At 39.0% G+C, this 19104-nt stretch overlaps 2 protein-coding genes across 5 annotated transcripts; both read left to right on the top strand.

Annotated features, from left to right (window-relative positions):
• The first annotated feature begins 628 nt into the window (after window positions 1–628).
• On the top strand, window positions 629–10220 carry mybl2a (v-myb avian myeloblastosis viral oncogene homolog-like 2a). 4 transcript variants are annotated; one of them, XM_034695902.1, is made up of 13 exons: window positions 629–639; window positions 1041–1112; window positions 3214–3316; window positions 3664–3735; window positions 3961–4053; window positions 4172–4392; window positions 5192–5312; window positions 5488–5541; window positions 5698–5915; window positions 6066–6768; window positions 7809–8051; window positions 8531–8731; window positions 8996–10220. In XM_034695902.1, exons 2-13 carry the CDS (start codon window positions 1102–1104, stop codon window positions 9581–9583), a joined length of 2628 nt encoding a protein of 875 aa, XP_034551793.1. In that variant the 5' UTR covers window positions 629–639; window positions 1041–1101; the 3' UTR covers window positions 9584–10220. The 4 variants fall into 4 exon arrangements, with proteins under 4 accessions (XP_034551793.1, XP_034551791.1, XP_034551790.1 ...); XM_034695900.1 differs by lacking the exon at window positions 629–639 and adding an exon at window positions 645–739 and having other exon boundaries at window positions 5704–5915; XM_034695899.1 differs by lacking the exon at window positions 629–639 and adding an exon at window positions 647–739.
• A 1864-nt stretch (window positions 10221–12084) lies between these two features.
• On the top strand, window positions 12085–18499 carry nsun5 (NOP2/Sun RNA methyltransferase 5). Its single transcript, XM_034696109.1, has 4 exons — window positions 12085–13255; window positions 14751–14961; window positions 17279–17443; window positions 17926–18499. Exons 1-4 carry the CDS (start codon window positions 12331–12333, stop codon window positions 18095–18097), a joined length of 1473 nt encoding a protein of 490 aa, XP_034552000.1. The 5' UTR covers window positions 12085–12330; the 3' UTR covers window positions 18098–18499.
• Window positions 18500–19104: the final 605 nt, after the last annotated feature.

The following is a 19104-nucleotide window of genomic DNA, read 5'->3' as shown; positions in this document are numbered from 1 at the left end:
TGTATCATTTTAACCACCTGCCCTTCTTATTTTAGTGCTTTTATAGTCCATCCCCAACATATCCTTTTATTTGTATTATTTTATTTGATCTTTTAATTGATTTTATATCCAAATCAAAAAAGTATCCTATTTGATGACTTTGATACTCTTGATGCATTGTTGTTTTTTTGTTGTTTGTTTTTTAAATGTCACTGTAAATGACTCGATATCATTGTAAATGAGGGTTGCCCCTCAATGATCTCGAGTATAAATAAAGGTTGATTGATAAAGATGCAGATTTATCAAAAAATATAGAATTAAAAGAACAGAAAAACAAAGACAAAATTGATTAATTAAAAAAAAACAAAAATGATTGTTCTTCATAGAAATAGTTTAAAGAATTTTGTAAGAAGTTTATTTGCAAGAGATGTTGGGAGAGTCAGAGTTTATTTTGATGTTTCAATGGAACCTGTCACTGAAGCAACCAAAGCATGTAAAGCAATGATCATCTAAACCAGTAGAGACAACTAATTCTATTTTTTCTAATGCTCCATAGGTTAATTGCATACTTTAACATATGAAGTCTCAAAATTGCAGCTAACTATCTGCAATATTGCACAACTGCCCCATCTAGTGGTCTTATGAGAAACAAAGCACATGGTAAGGCTGATTGGCACTGATGGAATGTGGGCAGTGCCTTCCATAGAGCCTAAACCTTAAAAATGCAATCATTTGTGTCACATGCCTTCACTTTATTGTGGTAAGCTAAATTTATTTAGTTATGGATAAAGATAACAGGATCAAACAGCCTACAGAGATACTTATTCATAAAAGAGCAGCCATTTGCCATTAGCGTCAGTTAGTCACTGGTTCACATGGACCGTTTCCGGGGAGTGTGTTGCGAAATGTTGCAGTTGTGTTCTTGAACAGATCCTGACTTCCAGGGAAATTGCAACACTGGTGTTCCAAATTGGCTTCTGTATTCAAAGTATTGAAACCTGATTGAAACTCGTTATGTCCAGTGTCTTTTATTGTAGTGGTCATTAAGTTGTTTCTACCAGGGACGACAGTTGTGAGCTCCCGGTCTGCCTCGTGAACAGAAACAAAAGAGACAAGAGTGGGATGTCGCGAGAGTAAGTGAGAAGCGTTCCCGCGTGATTCATGTTGTTTCCTACTTCGGGTTTACAAAAAGTTTGCCTGCGAAGATATTAAGTGTCATCTCATGTATTGCGATATTCCATTGCTGTAATCAATGAACCAAAAGCGCAGTCTTCTATTGGAAGGTTAAGTTGGAAATATTCGGCGTCACCGGGTCAATAACTTAACAGTGGAACAATGCGTTTACAGATATAACACCCATTCCTCGCAGTTAGATAAACTGCGAGCATAACTTCATCAGTGCAAGCCTTTACTCTGAGCAGAACCATTTCCACTGGTCTGTATGTGCAGCAGCCAGCTGTGGTTCGAATGCGCAGGCGCCGTCTACAAAGTGCAAACCTTTCACACATGAATTGATCCCTGCTGGTTGTATCACATTTCATACATTCTATGATCACAACACTTAGCTAAGGGGGGGGGGCTTTTATTAATTTGGGGATTTTTTTTTAGCCTAAAAATAATACAAAATAGCACTGTTAAATTATTATAATTATTAATGTAATTTTGGAGGATTTTTGTTCCTTGAAAGAGTAAAAAATAGCACAATTTAAATCAGTGTACAACATCCCCTTAGTCATGGATCTTGTAGGCAGTCCTTCACCATGTTTAAATGTAAATTTTGGGGATGGGAATGTTACAGGTATGATATTGAGCCATTCTTGGAAAGTTGTTTGTGAAACAAATATGATGTTTTTCACCAGACCTGATGTGCGTGTTAAAGCTGCTGTTGGTAGTCACAAAGTACACATCTGTTCAGAGAGAGGGACTTCAAATGTCAACACTATGCCTCCCAACCAGATTTCTTCTTAGCCCCCCCAACACAGATCGGTGTGTGCAGTCATGATAGTGCCGGACTCATAACCAATCGGTGGACATAGTAGGGGCCACACCTTAACCAATCAGGACAGAGGATTGGAGATTAGCTATGATTGGTCCCTCATAACGGGAACGAGAGGAATAATAACATTGCTTGATACAAAAGCATTGGAAAACGCAGAGATTTCGCAATAGTCCCAAATGACTCCACTTACCGATGAGTACCGATGGGCATTATGACCTTTTCTCCAAACCCAGCAGAAAAAAAGTAATGTTTTTTACACCATTACTACTAGGGATGGGTACCATATTCGGTACTTTTGTGGGTACCGACCGAATTCCGTCGGTACTACTGAACACCGACTCACGTAAAATCAAACGGTACCATGTATCGGTACCTGAACGCATCCCTGTGACTGTGAGGGAGTGGAAGAGGAGGTGAGTTTCCATACTTTCACCCTGTAATAAAGTCAGAGACTGGGGTGAACGTCGCTGCTCTCTGCATCTGCGCAGGAGCGCGCCAAACGGAGCCTGCAGCTGACAGGTGCGCGCACTCACCGCGAGGCAGAACTGCAGGAGGATTATGTTTACTTTATACAATCTATGGTTGAGACTGACCCTCTCGCTCCGACTACCTGCCCTGTTTATAACCGTTCCTGTGTGCGTGAATGCCCAACAAGTAAGTTGTGTGTCCTGTTATTATAAAGAGACGGAGAACTGACTTTCCCCGTCCGCAGGCATTCACGTGTGTTCATTGATAAACTCCCGAAAGAGCAATTAGACGCCACTAGCCTGTCAGTGGTGTCAGCTAATATATCTAATCACCTATATAATCCTGTTTCTGCTCATTTCATGTTAAATTAAATAAATATGTTAAATTAAACAAATTTGAGATTTTTTTTTTTTAAATTAACTTTTATTACCACATAAACACACAAAAGTACCGAAAATTGGTACTGTTGAGTACCGGTACCGATTCCCAGGTACCGGGTATCGGTAATGTATAGGTTCAAATGTGAAAGGTACCCATCCCTAATTCCTACCAACAGCAGCTTTAAGTTTTGTAAATTTGGCATATGTTAATGGAGCCATATTTGCAACTAATTTTGACTAAGAAAGAAAAACAATGACTAATAATTAATAATTCATTGCATTCAAATAAGTGCACTAATGGATGGGTTTGGTCATTTGGTTAATTAGAATTAGTGTTTTAGCAATTGTGAAAAAATAAAATGTATCATTTTCTATGTTTCGTTGCAGAATGGAAGAAGAGCGAGATAGTAGCTTGTGCTTTGACACTGACTCTGACACAGCAAATAAGAAGAGTGATAGTAAGTGTACAGTGAAATGGACTCGGGAAGAGGTGAGTGAAAGAGAGACTTTCGACAGCTCTTGTGCTAACAAGCCTCTGATGTGTGTACGTCAGCGATTCTTTGATCATGTTATCTGACCACACCATAACTTCAAAATGTGCCATACATCAGTGTCAGTGACTGAAATTAAATGTTGCATTCCAGCAAGAAGATCATAACTAAGCAGAGCCACAAAGTCATACTCAATAACCTTTGTCACATAGCTTTCAGTTAACTCGTGGATTACGCCGCTAATGTCAAAAGTAATAAACTGATTGTGCTAACCCATACCTGAAAGCTGACATTAAACCTCACTTTAAATTCTTCATTAACTGAACTTAATTCTTCTTGTGTGCAGGATGAAATTCTCAAAACCCTGACCAGCAAGTTGGGTAAAGATGATTGGGAAACCGTTGCCAAGTATTTACCAGTAAGTGCTCAGCTGAAGCTGCATTATCAGAGTGAGAGAGAAAAGATCAATCAGAATTGAGAAGTTAAAAAGGTTAATTACAAATTAATCTTGCATCATTTGAGGAATAAGTCTTTGTACAAAATGTTAATCCTGGAATGATAATGTATTTCAAGTATCATGAAAGTCTTGCACTTAAAGACCATGTCTGAGAGAAAAGTTAGACATTTTTCTTGCTTTTAACAGGGGCGGACAGAAGTGCAGTGTATGCATCGCTGGGTAAAGTACCTGGATCCTGATTTAATCAAGGGGTTCTGGTCAAGAGAAGAAGATGAAAAGGTGAGACAATCACACAGCCCATCTGTTTTGATATGAACTTAGCTTTAACAATTGTCTTTGTTAATATCATGCTTCCCTTTTTGTACTCTTGATTTACATCAATATTTTGTCTGGACAGATAGTAGACTTAGTGGAAAAGTATGGCACCAAACACTGGACTTTGATTGCCAGGCACCTTAAGGGGCGAGTTGGGAAACAGTGTCGTGAACGCTGGCACAACCATCTCAACCCACAAATCAATAAGAGCTGCTGGACTGCTGAAGAGGGCCTCATAATCTACAAAGCCCAATCCGTCCTGGGTAACCGTTGGTCTGAGATTGCAAAGCTGCTCCCAGGAAGGTAGGTTGTTGAGCATTGAACGGCCCAATCTCAATATCCACACTCACTGACTTTGAGACGCATTCCCACTGAGTTTCTGAGGGCTCAGGGCTGTCCCGCTGTCAAGTCTTCAAGTGCTTGAGGGATCTCTCAGCCTTTTGGAGCCCTTTATGCCCCCTTTCCATAAGTGGGCATTTTTGCAGCCTTATCGTAAGAGAATTACCCATAGTTCATAGCATTGTGACGTGAAACACAGGATTCTCAGGGGAAGCTCGCAAGCATGGAAGGATAAACGAACAGCGTAACATGAAATTTTAAAAAGTGTGACGATAAACAAGAAGCATGGAAGGTACAACCAATGTTGGCCTTACAAAACAGTTTTCCTGTAAGTATAAATGTAGAAAACAGCCTTAATTACCCAAAATCTATATATCTTTAGACATATATGCAATATTTTATATATTTATAGTTATATATTTTACATTTTGTGGTTAAGCAGTCTGTACTCTAAGAGCCTGGATCACATGGCAATCAGTCCTTCCCTTTTAAGCGCCTTGAATTTGAGGAAAGTGAAAATAGTGCATGACGCCACGCAGGTCAAGTGAGAAGTCGCAAAGTGCTGTCTCATTCCTAGTTATACAGTTTCAAGCCCTTACAGCCTCTTGCCCTCAATCACTTTCCAGCTGATGTCAATTAAGTCTAGAAGGGCTCAGGGTTTAGGGAGGACATTGAGATTGGGCCAATGTTTTACAGATGAGCTATTTTTCAGTCTCTTTTAACAAAGTGAGAATTTAACAGACATTTTACATCTCTCCTGCAGGACGGATAATTCTGTAAAAAATCACTGGAACTCCACCATCAAACGTAAAGCAGAGCTGGGTCATTACAAAGAGGAGGCTGACCGCATCTCCCTTGATATACAACAATTTGTTGAAGGAGAGGTAACTGAGCTCAGCAAAATACTTTGCTATGTTCATAGAGACATATAATTGTTTTGTTTTTTTTCAAGAATTTATTAATCATCATTCAGTGAAGCTATTAAATACATACTTTGGTCTTATTTCTGATATTTTTCAGTTAAAGTATTGTGCATTCATGTTAAATATTGTGTTACAGGTGGACTTTAAGTGTGATGTTGTATTAGACACTGAACCAGTAACTCCTAAATTGGTAAGTTTAAAGTCAACATAATAGCTAAGGGGCCCACTGTTTACCTTTTTTGAAGTGGTCTTGTATACATGAATGTTATTTGTAAATGTTAAATTATTTCCTTCCATGATATTGCTATATGGCAGTCTAACAGTTGCTTTCTTATTCTTTGGTCAGCCACAGGTTAAGCTAGAGAAAGAGACGGAGAGTATTCAAATCAATCAGAAGATGGCTGTTCCCGTTCCACCAACTCCAAATCCAGAATCGTTGAGAGAGTCGTCTTCCCAAAATTCTTCCTGTCCAAGCTCCAGCACAGCTGCTGCACCAGCAGTAGACAACAAAAAGATTGTTGATGCAGCACTGAGGATGATTGCTGAAGACATGCTGCCTCTCAGGTGACTTGTAGACCTAACTGTCTCATTGCTACATTGGCACAAAAGTTTATTAATGTTTACATGGACATCAAGGTACCAGTTTAGATCATACATCCAACACTTCATCTGAAAATGTACAGTTAAAATGTATATTTACTCTGCTCCCCACAGTTTTGTTGAAGGCGCAGGCTTCAGGTCATTCATCAGCACTATTAGACCTGAATCCAACAAGCTATCCCAGCGTGTCATTGGCCTACAGCTATATGATGATGTGGAGAGAACTATCAAGCCTCAGCTCATCCGGGACCTTCAATCCTGCCTTGCCAAAAGCCAAGGTGATGAAGGTGTCATTCATATCACCCTTGATCTCTGGGCAGGGGATCAATCCAATCCAAAGGAGGAGCCCATTATTGTTGTACAGCTACACTTTGTCAGTGATTCCTGGCAGATCCGGCGTCCCATCGTGGCACTCCGTCATCTCACCCACAAGAACCTCAGCACTGCTGTATCCAGAGAGCTCGAAGGTGTGCTGTTGAGCTTTGGCATCTTCCCTCGCAGTATTGGCTACATCCTCACCAACCAGGCCAAGGAAGCTATCACCAGAAACAACATGTTCTGTGACTACAAGATCATGTGCTCATCGAATAGAGGAGAACCAGATGGAGATGAGATAGTAGCATTTTTGTCGGACCAGATGTCTGAAACAGAGTCCCCTTTTACAGGGCTTCAGATCGGGACCAACACTACTTGTGTTGCAAACACATTGCAGCTTGTGATTAAGGAGGCACTGAGGAACTCAAGAGTGGTTGAAAATCTTCTCTCACGGGTCCACAATGTGGTGGCTTTTTTTCGGAGCAGTGTCTACTGGAGTGAGGTAAGAGAATGGACAAAAATGTTGATTGAATTGATTTGGAAAGTGCATGTTACACTATTTAATGTTCTTTCGACAAAGGTACCACCCAGAGGTCAGGTAGTGTATTCATTTTTGCATTAAAAGATGAGGAGAGGCACGAGTGTCATTTTTTTGGTAGCCCTGATTAGTAACCTATTCAAGTTCAGTGTCCTTTGGTTAACTGACTAATCTCTTCAATGGCATTTAAAGATTTGTCGGTAAACTGTATGTTTATATACAGTAAATCACAAATATAATATCTATTGGGCCTTTGGGGACAACGTGTTTCATGGCAGAATAACAGAATACAGTTAAGAATACTTAAATAGATTAAAACCTGATAATACTTTTTGTGAGATTTTTTTAGGACCCATTAAGTCCCACAGATTTAATGTGGTCATTTGTTTTCTCAAATACTCTAAGAAGGGCTGTCAAGGGATTGAAGCAGTTAACCAAATACATTAGAGCTTTGTGATGAATTGATAGAAATTAATTCCATTTAAGAAAAGCTTTTGTGAGAAGCACTGGAAGACTCAAGTCTTATTAACCTTATTCTAGTGGTTGTTTATGACTTCCTCATCTTAATAGTACTCTCTTCTTGACCCTTTTTAAGTTTTTATTTACAAACTACTTTGATCCGATTATCATGGTTTTGTTTAAGACAGCAATAGAAGTGGATTTATACTAAAAGAGGCATGTCGCACCTCAACTAATATATTTACATTAGGAACAGGTACAGTACCTCATGACAGGCACAGGGTCTACATTAGAAAGCAGATTGAGGTAGACTGATTTACTTATTGTGTCATTTTCCGGATGTATAAAGACTGAAAGCTGAGTAACATTGTGACATACTTTCATCATGTTTACTAAGTTGCTGTTGTTGTTTGCTCTGTTCTGTATGAAGTAGTAAGACCCAATGCTGTGTAATTATTATTTTGACTCTTGTCTATGATTTATTGGTCTAAATGGATGTTATTTTAACAGCCTTTATTTCAACCTTGTCCTCTTCAATTGTTTAGGTGTTATTGAAGGAATGCAACATCTCTCTGTGCCCTTCCTCCAGCAACTGTCGCTGGAACTCTTTGATGTTGTCTTTACGCCGCATGGTGCAGGAATCTGCTTGGAGCGCCATCATGACTCTCCTAGCCCAGGCTCGGATAGAAGCTAATGACACTGCCAGTGTCCCGCCTCTGGTCATGGTCAAGAGAGAGCAAGTGATTGACATCCTTGGTCTCCTTGAGCCCTTTGGTGAGGCCATGCAGGTAAAAGAGAAAGTTTAAATCTGATTAATATTTAAGCAACGTTAATTCCAACAACAATGTTTTGGTCAATTAGCCTATCTCTAGAGCGATGGAAAGTAATTTGATTTGTGCATGCCCATAACATGGTAGCCTTAGCTACTGCTGCATCTGCATCTTAACCCATCCCTCACTTTTCCAAGGTGGTTACTTTAGGTATTAGTTTTTCTGAGACTGGATAATCAGCTACCAAAACAGATCCTTAAACTAGTTGAAAGACCCAGCTTAGGAGGCTGACTTGGGAGTCACAATCTTGACTAACAGTTGTCACAGATGGTCGTTTATGCCCCGTTAATGTGTTATAATACATAAACCATTTAATGCAGGAGAACACTGAGTTGTGGATAGCGACATAGTCCCAAAGGAAAAGACTGTTTACATTCAGGTGAAGCAGTGACAATATCCACAAAGTGTATAATAATTAATTTCCTCTTTAAACCCAGAACCTGCAAGGAAACGGAGTGACTATCTCTTTAACCATACCTTCCCTCATTGGCCTTGATAAGACCTTGCAGAATCTTACCACAAGCTATGCTCATTTTAACAACGCCCTGCGGACAGGCCTCCAGACACACTTCCAGGCAATGATTCAGCAGAAGGACATGATTGCAGCAGCTGTTCTTGACCCAAGGATCAAACTGCAGGTACTGACTATGAGCAAACGCTTCTATTTATATTTCTTTGTTTGTTTGTTTGTTCATTTATCCATTTATTATTTTATTCATTTATTTGGGACACATTTTGCAGAATGGGCTGAAAAAATGAAGCCCCAGCTGTTGATGTCTGTGTTTTTATGTTGATTTCAATTATCTGTTTAGACCTGCATATCTGTGTACATTGAATAGCTAAATATGAACCAGTCCTATCTAAAGTCATAACAATAACTTATGGATTTAATGTTTTCCCAGCCTTTCTCTGATACTGAAGTTGAGGACCAAGTGAGTTTCCTAACGCCGCCGTCAAAGTATCAGGCTCGTGCCGTCATGGAAGCCATGTTAAAAAGCCCAGAGGCCTCAGCACCTTCCTCTGAAGAGGCAGATAAAGACAAGAGGGGCAAGGAGTATGGAAACGAGGAGAGCCAAGCCAGCACACTGATGGAGATATCTGGTGTCCCCTCAAATGATAAAAACTGTAACACATTCTGTGAAAATGACCTGAAGCGTAAGTCAGTTGTTGACATCCTACATCCAGCTGCTAAGACCATGAAGATGTCGGAACTTGATGTGTACCTATCAGAACCACTATTGGAAAGTAACTCCATCTTGTTGTACTGGAAATCTGCTAATCGGTTCCCCCGACTCCGGGGCCTTGCCATGAAGCTGTTAGCCATACCAGCTACCTCAGGGGGTTTTGACAGGCTCTGTCCCATGGCAGCCTGTATTGTGAGAGCTAAGAGAAACCGCTTGCCACCTCACACTACAGAGAGACTGCTTCTATACAAAAACTCTTTAAAGACGAAGACTGTTAAAAAGTACAGTGGGGCTGCTAAACACTGACGGGCCACACTACAGTTTGGTCTCGTTAGACAGTGTTCCACATAGAAACCTTGACACTGACTTGTCTTATTACACTAAACTGAGATGTTGTTAAAGAGAAACTCTGCACCATTTCTGACCTTTTTTTTTATTTTTATAAGCTGTTGAAAATTGGTTAAGATGACATAGAATACTGAGTGAAAGGCAGCTCGTGTGGACCTCAATACAAACAAGCTCGAGTCCGTTCCAATACAATATCGACTTCTGATAGTTACACAATCCCTGAAAGCACCTGCTATTGTTTGATGACATTATACAGTAGCATCTCAGAGCAACACCAAACCTTTCAGGACGTCAGGTGTAGTAAGCGGTAAAAGATAGAAACTTTGGGCCAAGAATTACTTTGCTTTGTATTGTTTTTAAAGAAAAAATGGTTTTACATTAGCTTAATTGTTAATTGTGCCTACAGATATAGACATTTAGACAGGGCTTTCAAACAAAGCTATGTTACAATTGAATAACAGATTATTAATTTTTGTCTCAGAGATTGTTAATATTGTAGCAACTTCCGTCCTTCAGCGTCCTGAGATATTACATGAGGATGTTTCTGAGAATTTCCTGGTATTTAACAAATAAATCTATATTTCCTACGGCTTTATGCACCTGTTTAATGTGTGGTTTCTAACAGCACTATCTAGGTTTGAATAAAACTGACTGAAGTAAATGTGGAAGGATGATCTTCTGTACATCTACATCTTTGAAATATCGTGGCCCCCAAGGCGACCGCATAGTTAACTTTTTTCCGCCAACAAATCATTCCCAGGTAGACAGAACAGGAATTATATTTTACACAAATTTGACAAAAAATCAACAGAAAAATTAAGAACAATGTATCTCCCATTCCCTATACCACCTAAAGCAAAATATACACACTTTAAAATTATGAACAATATTTATTCTTCAAAAGAATTACTCTGTGCACGCTTTAAATTTGAAGAAAATGTATGCCCCCTTTGAGAAAATGAAGTTGAGTCGACGAACCATGTTTTCTTCTCATGCTAAACTGATATCCATGATTGGTTAAAAGTAATAATTCAATCCATTCCAATTTTCTTTTCAATAAATGACATAACTTTTAGTTTGATATAAAAAATAAAAGTGATGAAATCTGCTGTAAAACAATCCTGAGCCTCTCAAAATTCTTTATTCATAAAAACATGAAATCTGCCCCCAAATTTGTTGTTTTTCTAAATGAATTCCAAATATACCTAAATCATTGAAAATGATGAATGGACCAAGAGCACTTTTTAGACTTTTAGACTTTAGACTTTATTGTCCCCTTGGGGAAATTCTTTTCCACCGCACCTTTCTGCATTTTCACAGACCTACACAATCACAAGAACATACACTGTAAGCTCAACAAACTATCCACAAAGACATCAACACTCAGACAAAGTCGTATCATTCAGCGAGGCCTTTTGTTTAGGCTCTCTATAACAGCAGGGATCAGCCCTTCTGCACCTCCGTTCTCTGTACCTGCGTCCTGAGGGGAGTGGGATGAGGTGGCTGCTGAGTGGATGTGTGAGAGGTTGCAATGCGTCTGATGGCCCTGTTGCTTAAGTCTGTGAGGTTTGGTGTGGGGAGACTGATTATTTTAGAAGCTGTGGTGGTTATGTGTGTGAGTTTGGCCTTGTTTTTGACAGATAGCATGTTGTAGAAGCAGTACAGGAGGATGGATTAAGTCATGCTTCGATTTGGTTAGATTAGAAAATCTTTATTGTCCCCAAGGGGCAATTTGTGTCGCAACAGCAGTCCAGTCATCCTATACATACAAGCAATACACACAACAACAAACAAGTTCACTAATCAATTCAAGTACATATCCCTATAACTTAACCCCCGTGGATGACATCATTCTTCCTGTGCATGCATGCTTTGATATAGCAGCAGAAGGAGACGGGGGGCAACATAGAGTCCTTTGAGTTTACGGATGGCTGACAGTCTTTGATGGCTCCTTTTTTGAATGTGACTGGTGTGCTGGTTGAATGTGAGTTGATTGACCAATGTTACTCTGAGGTATTTAAAGCTGTCAACTGTTTCTACTGCCTGATGGTTAATGGTGATGGGTGCTGAGGTGAGGTGGGGCTGGATATTAATGTTTTTGTTTTTGAGAGACAAAATATATGATTCCCTTAAATAATTCCGCACTGAATTGTAAAATGATTCCCTCTTCTTACTCAACTTATTTTATCATTCATTTTCTATGTATGCATAATTTTCTCATTTACCTTAAATTACAAACTGAAGCTGTACTGTTTCTGAGTCCTTAATGATTGTTTATGTATGATGCTGCTTCTGAACCATAGACTGTATAAACGTACCCATTGTTTGTTATGTACATCTAAAATAAAGTTGGGAAAAAAAATCCATAACAGGCGTGGTTTGTGAAGAGGGTTGTAGCTGGACCAATGAGCTGGGCCAATGAGCTGGAACTTATCAGTGATTGGTTGGATAGATGTATACGTCAGAGCGTCGATTTCTACTTCCGGAATCACGACCCTACTGCCATGTGCAGGCCAGAAAATGCTTCTGGAGCTACTGAAATAAGCCATGAGAAGATTGTTTTTTAGTTGTTGTTTTGTCCCCTGCTCAGAAGTGAGACAAGGCCCCGACAGGCCGAGAAATGTGTCAGGTCAGTTAACTCTAGTAACCCGAGCAAGAAGCAGATAAACTAAGTGTTTCGTCTTGTTAGCTAGCTGATTAGCGTCATGGCTCTGTACATGAAAGCAGCTGAGATCCTGGAGAAAGCCGAGAATAAGCAGGGTGCTTTGAAAACTCTGGTCTACGACAGTAAATTTCCCAACATTAAGCAGCTCTTCGCTTTGGTTTGTGAGACCCAGAGATTTTCCTCCATCCTCGAGGAGATCATCGAGACCACCAAGCTCCTGAAACAGACAAAGCTGAGAATCTACCTTGCTAAAGTGCTTGTGTATGACCTGATCATTGGTCAGGGGCTGAAATGTGGTGGCTCTTGGAAGACCACGATGATGAAGCATCGCCCAAGACTGCAGGCGGCCCTGGCTCGAATGAAGATAAAGCAGAAGGTCAGCAAGAATGAAGGTCTGCTCCCAAGTTGCCCTGTGCGTCTCGCCAGTGAGCAGCTGCCGAGGTATGTGCGTGTTAACACCCTGAAGACCACTATAGAGGATGCTGTGGACTACCTGAAGAGGGATGGCTTCATCTACCTGGGACAGGCCGCGAGGCTGGATAACTTGACCCTGAAGGAGAGAGAGTTTGTGAAGGACATGCATCTGTCTGAGCTGCTGGTCTTTTCTCCTAAAACAGACTTTCATGACCACTTTCTGTACAAAGCTGGCCACATAATCCTTCAGGACAAAGCCAGCTGCCTCCCTGCCTACCTCCTGAACCCCCCATCTGGCAGCAATGTTATAGATGCCTGCGCCGCCCCTGGCAACAAAACCAGCCACCTTGCAGCCATCATGAAGAATAAGGGCAGGTTGTTTGCCTTTGATTTGGATGCCAAGCGTCTGGCCACCATGTCAACTCTCCTGCTCAGAGCTGGAGTTACCTGTCAGCAGCTGGCACATCAGGACTTCCTGAAAGTGAACCCTGACAGCTCACAGTTCAAAGATGTTGAGTACATCTTGTTGGATCCGTCCTGCAGTGGATCAGGTATTGTAGCCAGTTATACCTGTTTGTACATCATAGAACAATCTAGATGTCTCATCATCTATCTGTACACTTATCTACTATACTTCTTAGTGTCACGTTGAGTTGTTGACATCCAAAGCTAGCCGTTTAGAACATGTGAATATTGTTAAAGATAAACCCAGTGGTTCCAAATTTTTTTCAACTTACATGCCTTTGCAAAAAGTAACATCTGCCTTTTTATGAATTATATATCTTTTCACGGCTCGAGTCCCTGGGAGGTAAGCTTTATCTCAAAATCCACATAATCCATGTAAAATGTAGAGTTAAATCATTTATTTCATAAAGCTTACAGTTAATTCTTTTTCTTTTTTAATTATTTAATTTTTACCTTTTCAATATTTTAACAAGACAAAACAAAGTCGACCAAACAAGGGCACATGCATATGTGATGAAATAGAATAATAACTAAAATAAAATGAATTGAATTAATAAAATGACAAATAAAAAGAAATCTACAGAAAAATTAAAATACAAAAAAATAGTTGAAAAGAGATTTAAAATAAAAAAATAAAAAATATCTAAAGATATATATCTATAAAACATTCTAATAAATTTGAGAAAAAAGAAGAAATCATTAAAAAGACCATACAAAGCTGCCAATTAGTATACTCTGGGGTGCTGTGCATCAAGTCTGCAGGATGTATAAAGACCTTCACCTTCATGCTACGTCAGCCTCATCCAAGAAGGCGAGATACGGCCCCCAGATAGCTGAGAATGTCTTCATGGAGTTAGAACGCAGGAACCTGAGTCTCTCCATCTTAATGACTGACATCATGTCAGAGATCCATTCCTGAAAGAAAGGTGGGCCTACAGTTCATTTTGATTCTAAAAAGATCCAAGTGAACATATCCTTAATTATCTAACATGTAATCCCATTCAGAAATTATTATAGCCAACATGTTGAATTAATAGAGGATATAATCATCAAAAACCTGGCTTGAAAAATGCATGATGTCTAAAATTTAGATTGTGATTATGTAAACACAAAGTTTGAATTCCTTACATTTACATTACATTTGTTGTTCATAAATCAACTTATTATAGTGTTAAGATATTTTCTAAAGACCAAGTGAGCTAAAAGATTGAGATTTAATTAACATCCTTCTGGCTCTGCATACACCAATGTTTAATGTGGCAGAGCAGAGTCATTTGCAGTATGCCAGTCATCTTAGTCCAATATGAGCAGGAAGAAGTCTGAAAGTTTGAATATTATCCATTTCAAATGTCAATGTAAATAACATAATACTTTGCTCTGACAGCTGCAGCCACTGAAAATTACTTGTATATATTTTCAAGCTCAACCATGGCTGGTTCAAAACCTTAATTAGATCAGTTTATAATACTACTGGATGGTTATTTATAGGAACCTAATACCCCTGGTCACAAACCAGAGGGCTGCTTTAATTTGAGTTTCAAGCGGTTTTACTAAGAGATCTTTAATCCGTGTGTATCTCAGGTATGGTGTGTCTCCAGGATAATGTCTCTGCTGCTGACCAGGAAAAGGATCAGGCACGCCTTACCTCCTTGGCCGCCTTCCAGCTGCGGTGCCTGAACCACGGCCTCAAATTCCCTGGCCTGAAGCGCTTGGTGTATTCCACTTGCTCAGTCCACAGACAGGAGAACGAGGACGTGGTAACAGCATGTTTGCAACAGAACCCTGGATTCAGGTAACTCAGTCACACACACCCACACACAACAAACCTACTGAAAGTTCTGTCCACTACTACTTGAGTGGGTGATTTTTTTTCCCAGTATTACTGGTTGTGCAGGCCATCTGAATTTTCACTGCCATTTATCAGGGGTGTGATTCTTCATTATTCATATGGAATGACATTTTTCAACCCTAGGAGGAAATCCACATGAACATTGATAACCATATAAACATAATTTCTAAAGAACAGGGTAAAAAGCTGTTGGAAAAAGGAGAGTATCAGAATATACGAGCCAAAGTTTGGGTCCTTATTTCTCACTTTCAAGTATTCATGCTAATGTGTGTGATGAACTCAACCTTTTGTTGTGCATGTACTTCAAAGTACAATACAGTGTTAGCTTCCAGAAAATATTGTATTGCAAAGGCAGTATGATCCGTTTTTGATGAGCACTTTGTTTCTGTGTCTCTATGATGAGGGCTGTATTAAATGTTATGCCACCAAGGTCCAGAACTTGGTAGCTTTATCTAAATGTGAAACATTAGAGTTAATTAACTGAAAAATAAGAATGCAGACTTTTTTTTTTCTGCATGCAGCTCACAGGGTTCCTGTAGATCAGGTGTCCCAAACTTTTCAACCAGCGACCCCCAAAATATTCGTGCCAAAGACTTGCGACCCCGACTGTTCCTCAAAGTGATTAAGTGTGGCTTAATTTAGCTGGTCCACAGAAAACTAGCCTACCTATATGAGCATGTAGCTGTGTTTCCTGTGCCTTTATGAATTAACCTACTGCTACTGATGCTTTTGATAATTAACTGTTCACTAACCCTAAATTTAGGAGTCATCTGGCAAAAAGAAAGACAGAAAGCTCATTACATTTTCTATTTTCAAGGTTAGCTACTATTTTTGTCGATATTCTTAACTATAGTGGGTAAAATATACTATCTTTAGATAACTTTAAAAAAAAAAAAACATTCTGTAAGACCTCTCACAAACCCCCATTTGTATATTCATCCCCCAGGGGGTCCCGACCCACACTTTGGGAATCCCTGCCTGCTGTAGATCCTTCAAAAGTCTGAAAATTCCTAAACTACAGTAATACAACTTGGGGTTTTAAAAAGTCTTTTATATTCACTTTTGAGAGGTCTTAAATTTCAGATGGCACTCTGATATATGTTGTGTTTTATATTTCATCAAATGTCCCTAATAATACATAAAAAAAACAGTAAAATACTGATTACAGAGATGCCAGTAAATGACTGACTTTAACAGTGCATCTACTGTCATTCATTTTAACAGTTTAATATTGAAACCAATTTCTGGAGAATGATTGACAGGGTTTCCATTATATTTTTACAGCATGTGCCATTTGTTACTTATAAATGATAATATATGATGCTACCTTTGCATAAATATCAACACAGAAAATATGAGAACTTGTATGAATATGGCAGCAGTCTACTACAAGTCCATGAATACGATTTGTTCATCAGAGTACAAAGCATTTTTAAGCATACACAAAACACACGTACAATATACTTGTCAGAACTAACATTAGGCCTCTTCAGAGCAGGCTGAACCATAAAAACATTTAACTTCTTGGCCATCTGTGGCCAGTTTGCTGTTTTCATCTGTCACATCTCTTTATCAAAATGGAAATAATCAAGCAATCTTTATTTGTAAAGCGCCAAATCACAACAAATGCTATCTCAAGACGCTTTTACAAACAATGCAGGTCTAGACCGTACTCTGTTATATTATTAACAAAGACCCAATATCAAGACAGGATACGATCCAGTCCCCTCTAACTGACAGGACTCGATCTTATCTCATCTTAATCCACCATGAGCATTGCACCTCGCATTATTTAACAAGTAGCAGCAGCAAGGACAAACGTCCTCTTAACAGGCAGAAACCTTGAGCAGAACCAGACTCATGTTAGACAGACATCTGCCTCGACCAAGTTGGTGTTGGAAAGAGGGATAGAGGAGAATAACAGATAGATATAATAGTAAATAAAGCAATGCAGTACAGAAGCAAAATAAAAGCATCATAAAGAACAGTGTAATCCCATTTTAAAGCTAAAGCTTTACTGGGTTACACACAACAGTCTTTACAGTATTTATTGACATACTATGAGAAGCTGATTTAAACCATATCAAAAGTGTTAATGAACTACATTACAGTTTTAATTGAAAATAAGTATTTTGTACATTTTAGTGTAAACCGTAACAGTCATGTGGAGAAAAGGAGAGCAAACTGTTGGTGTTACTGCTGGACTTGATAAATCAGTTTTTTGTAAACCAGTCCCAAAAATGTTTGTTTCTGTGTCCAGGTTGGTTCATCTGTTGTCACAATGGCCTGAACGAGGCCAACCCCCACTCAACCAGTGTCTGCGTGCCAGCCCCACCAAGACCCTCACACATGGGTTCTTTGTGGCATTGTTGGAGAAACATAACGAGGTGCAGAAGAGAAAACAAGAGCCAGTCGCTGAGTTAAGGTAAATACGGGGTTGATATTGTAATGTATTCATGTAAATGTATCTTTTGAATCTTGAGGTTTGGAGTGCGGTCATATGAAATAAAGTCTTATTTGCACAGGGTCAGTAATTAAAGGAGATTCAAGTATATTTCCTATTCTATAAGAGTTGGGAAGCTCTGTAAAGTGTTGATAAAAACAAAATGTGTTGGCACCCTTTCTTTTAAAAACACTGGCATCATATTTAAAATGTGATTTATTTTTTCATGGATCAACAAAATGGAAAAATAATCAGTTTCAACAATTTGTAGCCACCAAAAGCCATTTTTATCAACATGCCAACCTTTTTTTAAAAAAATTGGTGTTGTACAAAATATATATGCTTTTGTCTTTTTGACTTACCTTTCTCACCAGTGGAACTTTAAACTTTAATGTTATAGAAAGAACCGTTGTACTCTGATCTCTGATGAGAAGGTTGACTGTTTGCTGACTTCTGATTCACAGTTCCCCAGAGGAGACACAACACAGCCCGTCCAAGTGTAATAAAAGACCTGCTGACTCTGAAGCGTCAGAGACTGAAGACAACCCAACAGCTGCAACAGTAACAACTGGAAATACACCTGGCAAAAAGAAGAAGAGGAAAAGGAAAAAGAAGAAAGCGGCAACAGTAGAGTAGTAACAAATGTAGAGTAGGATTACTTTAACATGCCGTCTTGAAGCTATGCTCTTTGTAGGGTGACCAGTTTTTTACTTCTCAAAACATAAAGGTAACATATCTGAAAAGTAAAGATTATTTTTATTACAGTATTAAAGGTACAGTATGTCGAAATGGAAATATTTAGCGATATCTTGCGGTCAGATTCCAGATGGTAATGTGAACTTGCTTACCATAAGTAGCTGTGGCCTTCAAGGCCAAGAAGCTCCTGTGGTGCATGCAGATTATGATCCTCCAATTGTCAAGTTTTTTTACCATCAAAAATGTATCTCAATACAAATTATTTTGAACAACTCTCCTCTTGTCTACCAACCAATGTATAAATGCATAAATACAATGCATAAATACAAAAAACACATGTTACTTTTTTGTCCTTTCTGTCCTGCTGTAGAAAAATGGCCATGCGAGATGGTGTCCTCTGATGAAGACATAAAAGACTTATTCTAAATTAATGATTACAAAAATATTGTTATAGTCAGGTGATAATACAGTAATTTAAACATGCATATGGAAATTATATTCCATCTTTACTAAGTCTATTCTACTGAATGACAGCAAATATTACACCACATTTATTTGTGTTGGCCTTATTGTTGATGTGTTTGTTAAATAGTCAAATGATCCCATTATAGGAGTTCTGTGTTAGCTTTATACACCTCAACCCCTTTAGTCCAATCCCACTTTATGGTCACAGACTGGTAGATGCATGCCTAACAAGTGAGGGTTTAGTGCTCTTCCACTGTGAAATAGTAAAGTATGTCAGGGCACTGATGCTAACCTTAAGTTATGTCCTTTCTATTAGTCTGAATATCTGTAGACTGAGGGAATTCACGGTATACTTAAGTGTATGGTGTGTCAAGACTAATTGTGCAAACATTGGATACGATATATATAGAGAGAGGGAACTTGTAAATCTGTGGTGGATTCAAAACTGATATTCAGTAGTAAATTTTAGTAGCTATTGTCCA

This window comes from Notolabrus celidotus, chromosome 11 (genome assembly GCF_009762535.1).
Source record: "Notolabrus celidotus isolate fNotCel1 chromosome 11, fNotCel1.pri, whole genome shotgun sequence".
In the NCBI taxonomy this organism is placed as follows: Eukaryota; Metazoa; Chordata; class Actinopteri; order Labriformes; family Labridae; genus Notolabrus; species Notolabrus celidotus.
Note: the sequence above shows the minus strand (reverse complement) of the source record. Positions and strands in the feature narration are given on the sequence as shown.

Bases quoted from the DNA above. Each gene is read 5' to 3' on its own strand.
- mybl2a (XM_034695899.1), top strand. From the start codon at position 702: ATGCAATCATTTGTGTCACATGCCTTCACTTTATTGTG. The intron at 6,769-7,808 runs GTAAGAGAATGG...TCAATTGTTTAG, and splicing joins GCAGTGTCTACTGGAGTGAG to GTGTTATTGAAGGAATGCAA. The intron at 8,732-8,995 runs GTACTGACTATG...ATGTTTTCCCAG, and splicing joins ACCCAAGGATCAAACTGCAG to CCTTTCTCTGATACTGAAGT.
- nsun5 (XM_034696109.1), top strand. From the start codon at position 12,331: ATGGCTCTGTACATGAAAGCAGCTGAGATCCTGGAGAAAGCCGAGAAT. The intron at 13,256-14,750 runs GTATTGTAGCCA...TGTGTATCTCAG, and splicing joins TCCGTCCTGCAGTGGATCAG to GTATGGTGTGTCTCCAGGAT. The intron at 14,962-17,278 runs GTAACTCAGTCA...TTCTGTGTCCAG, and splicing joins CAACAGAACCCTGGATTCAG to GTTGGTTCATCTGTTGTCAC.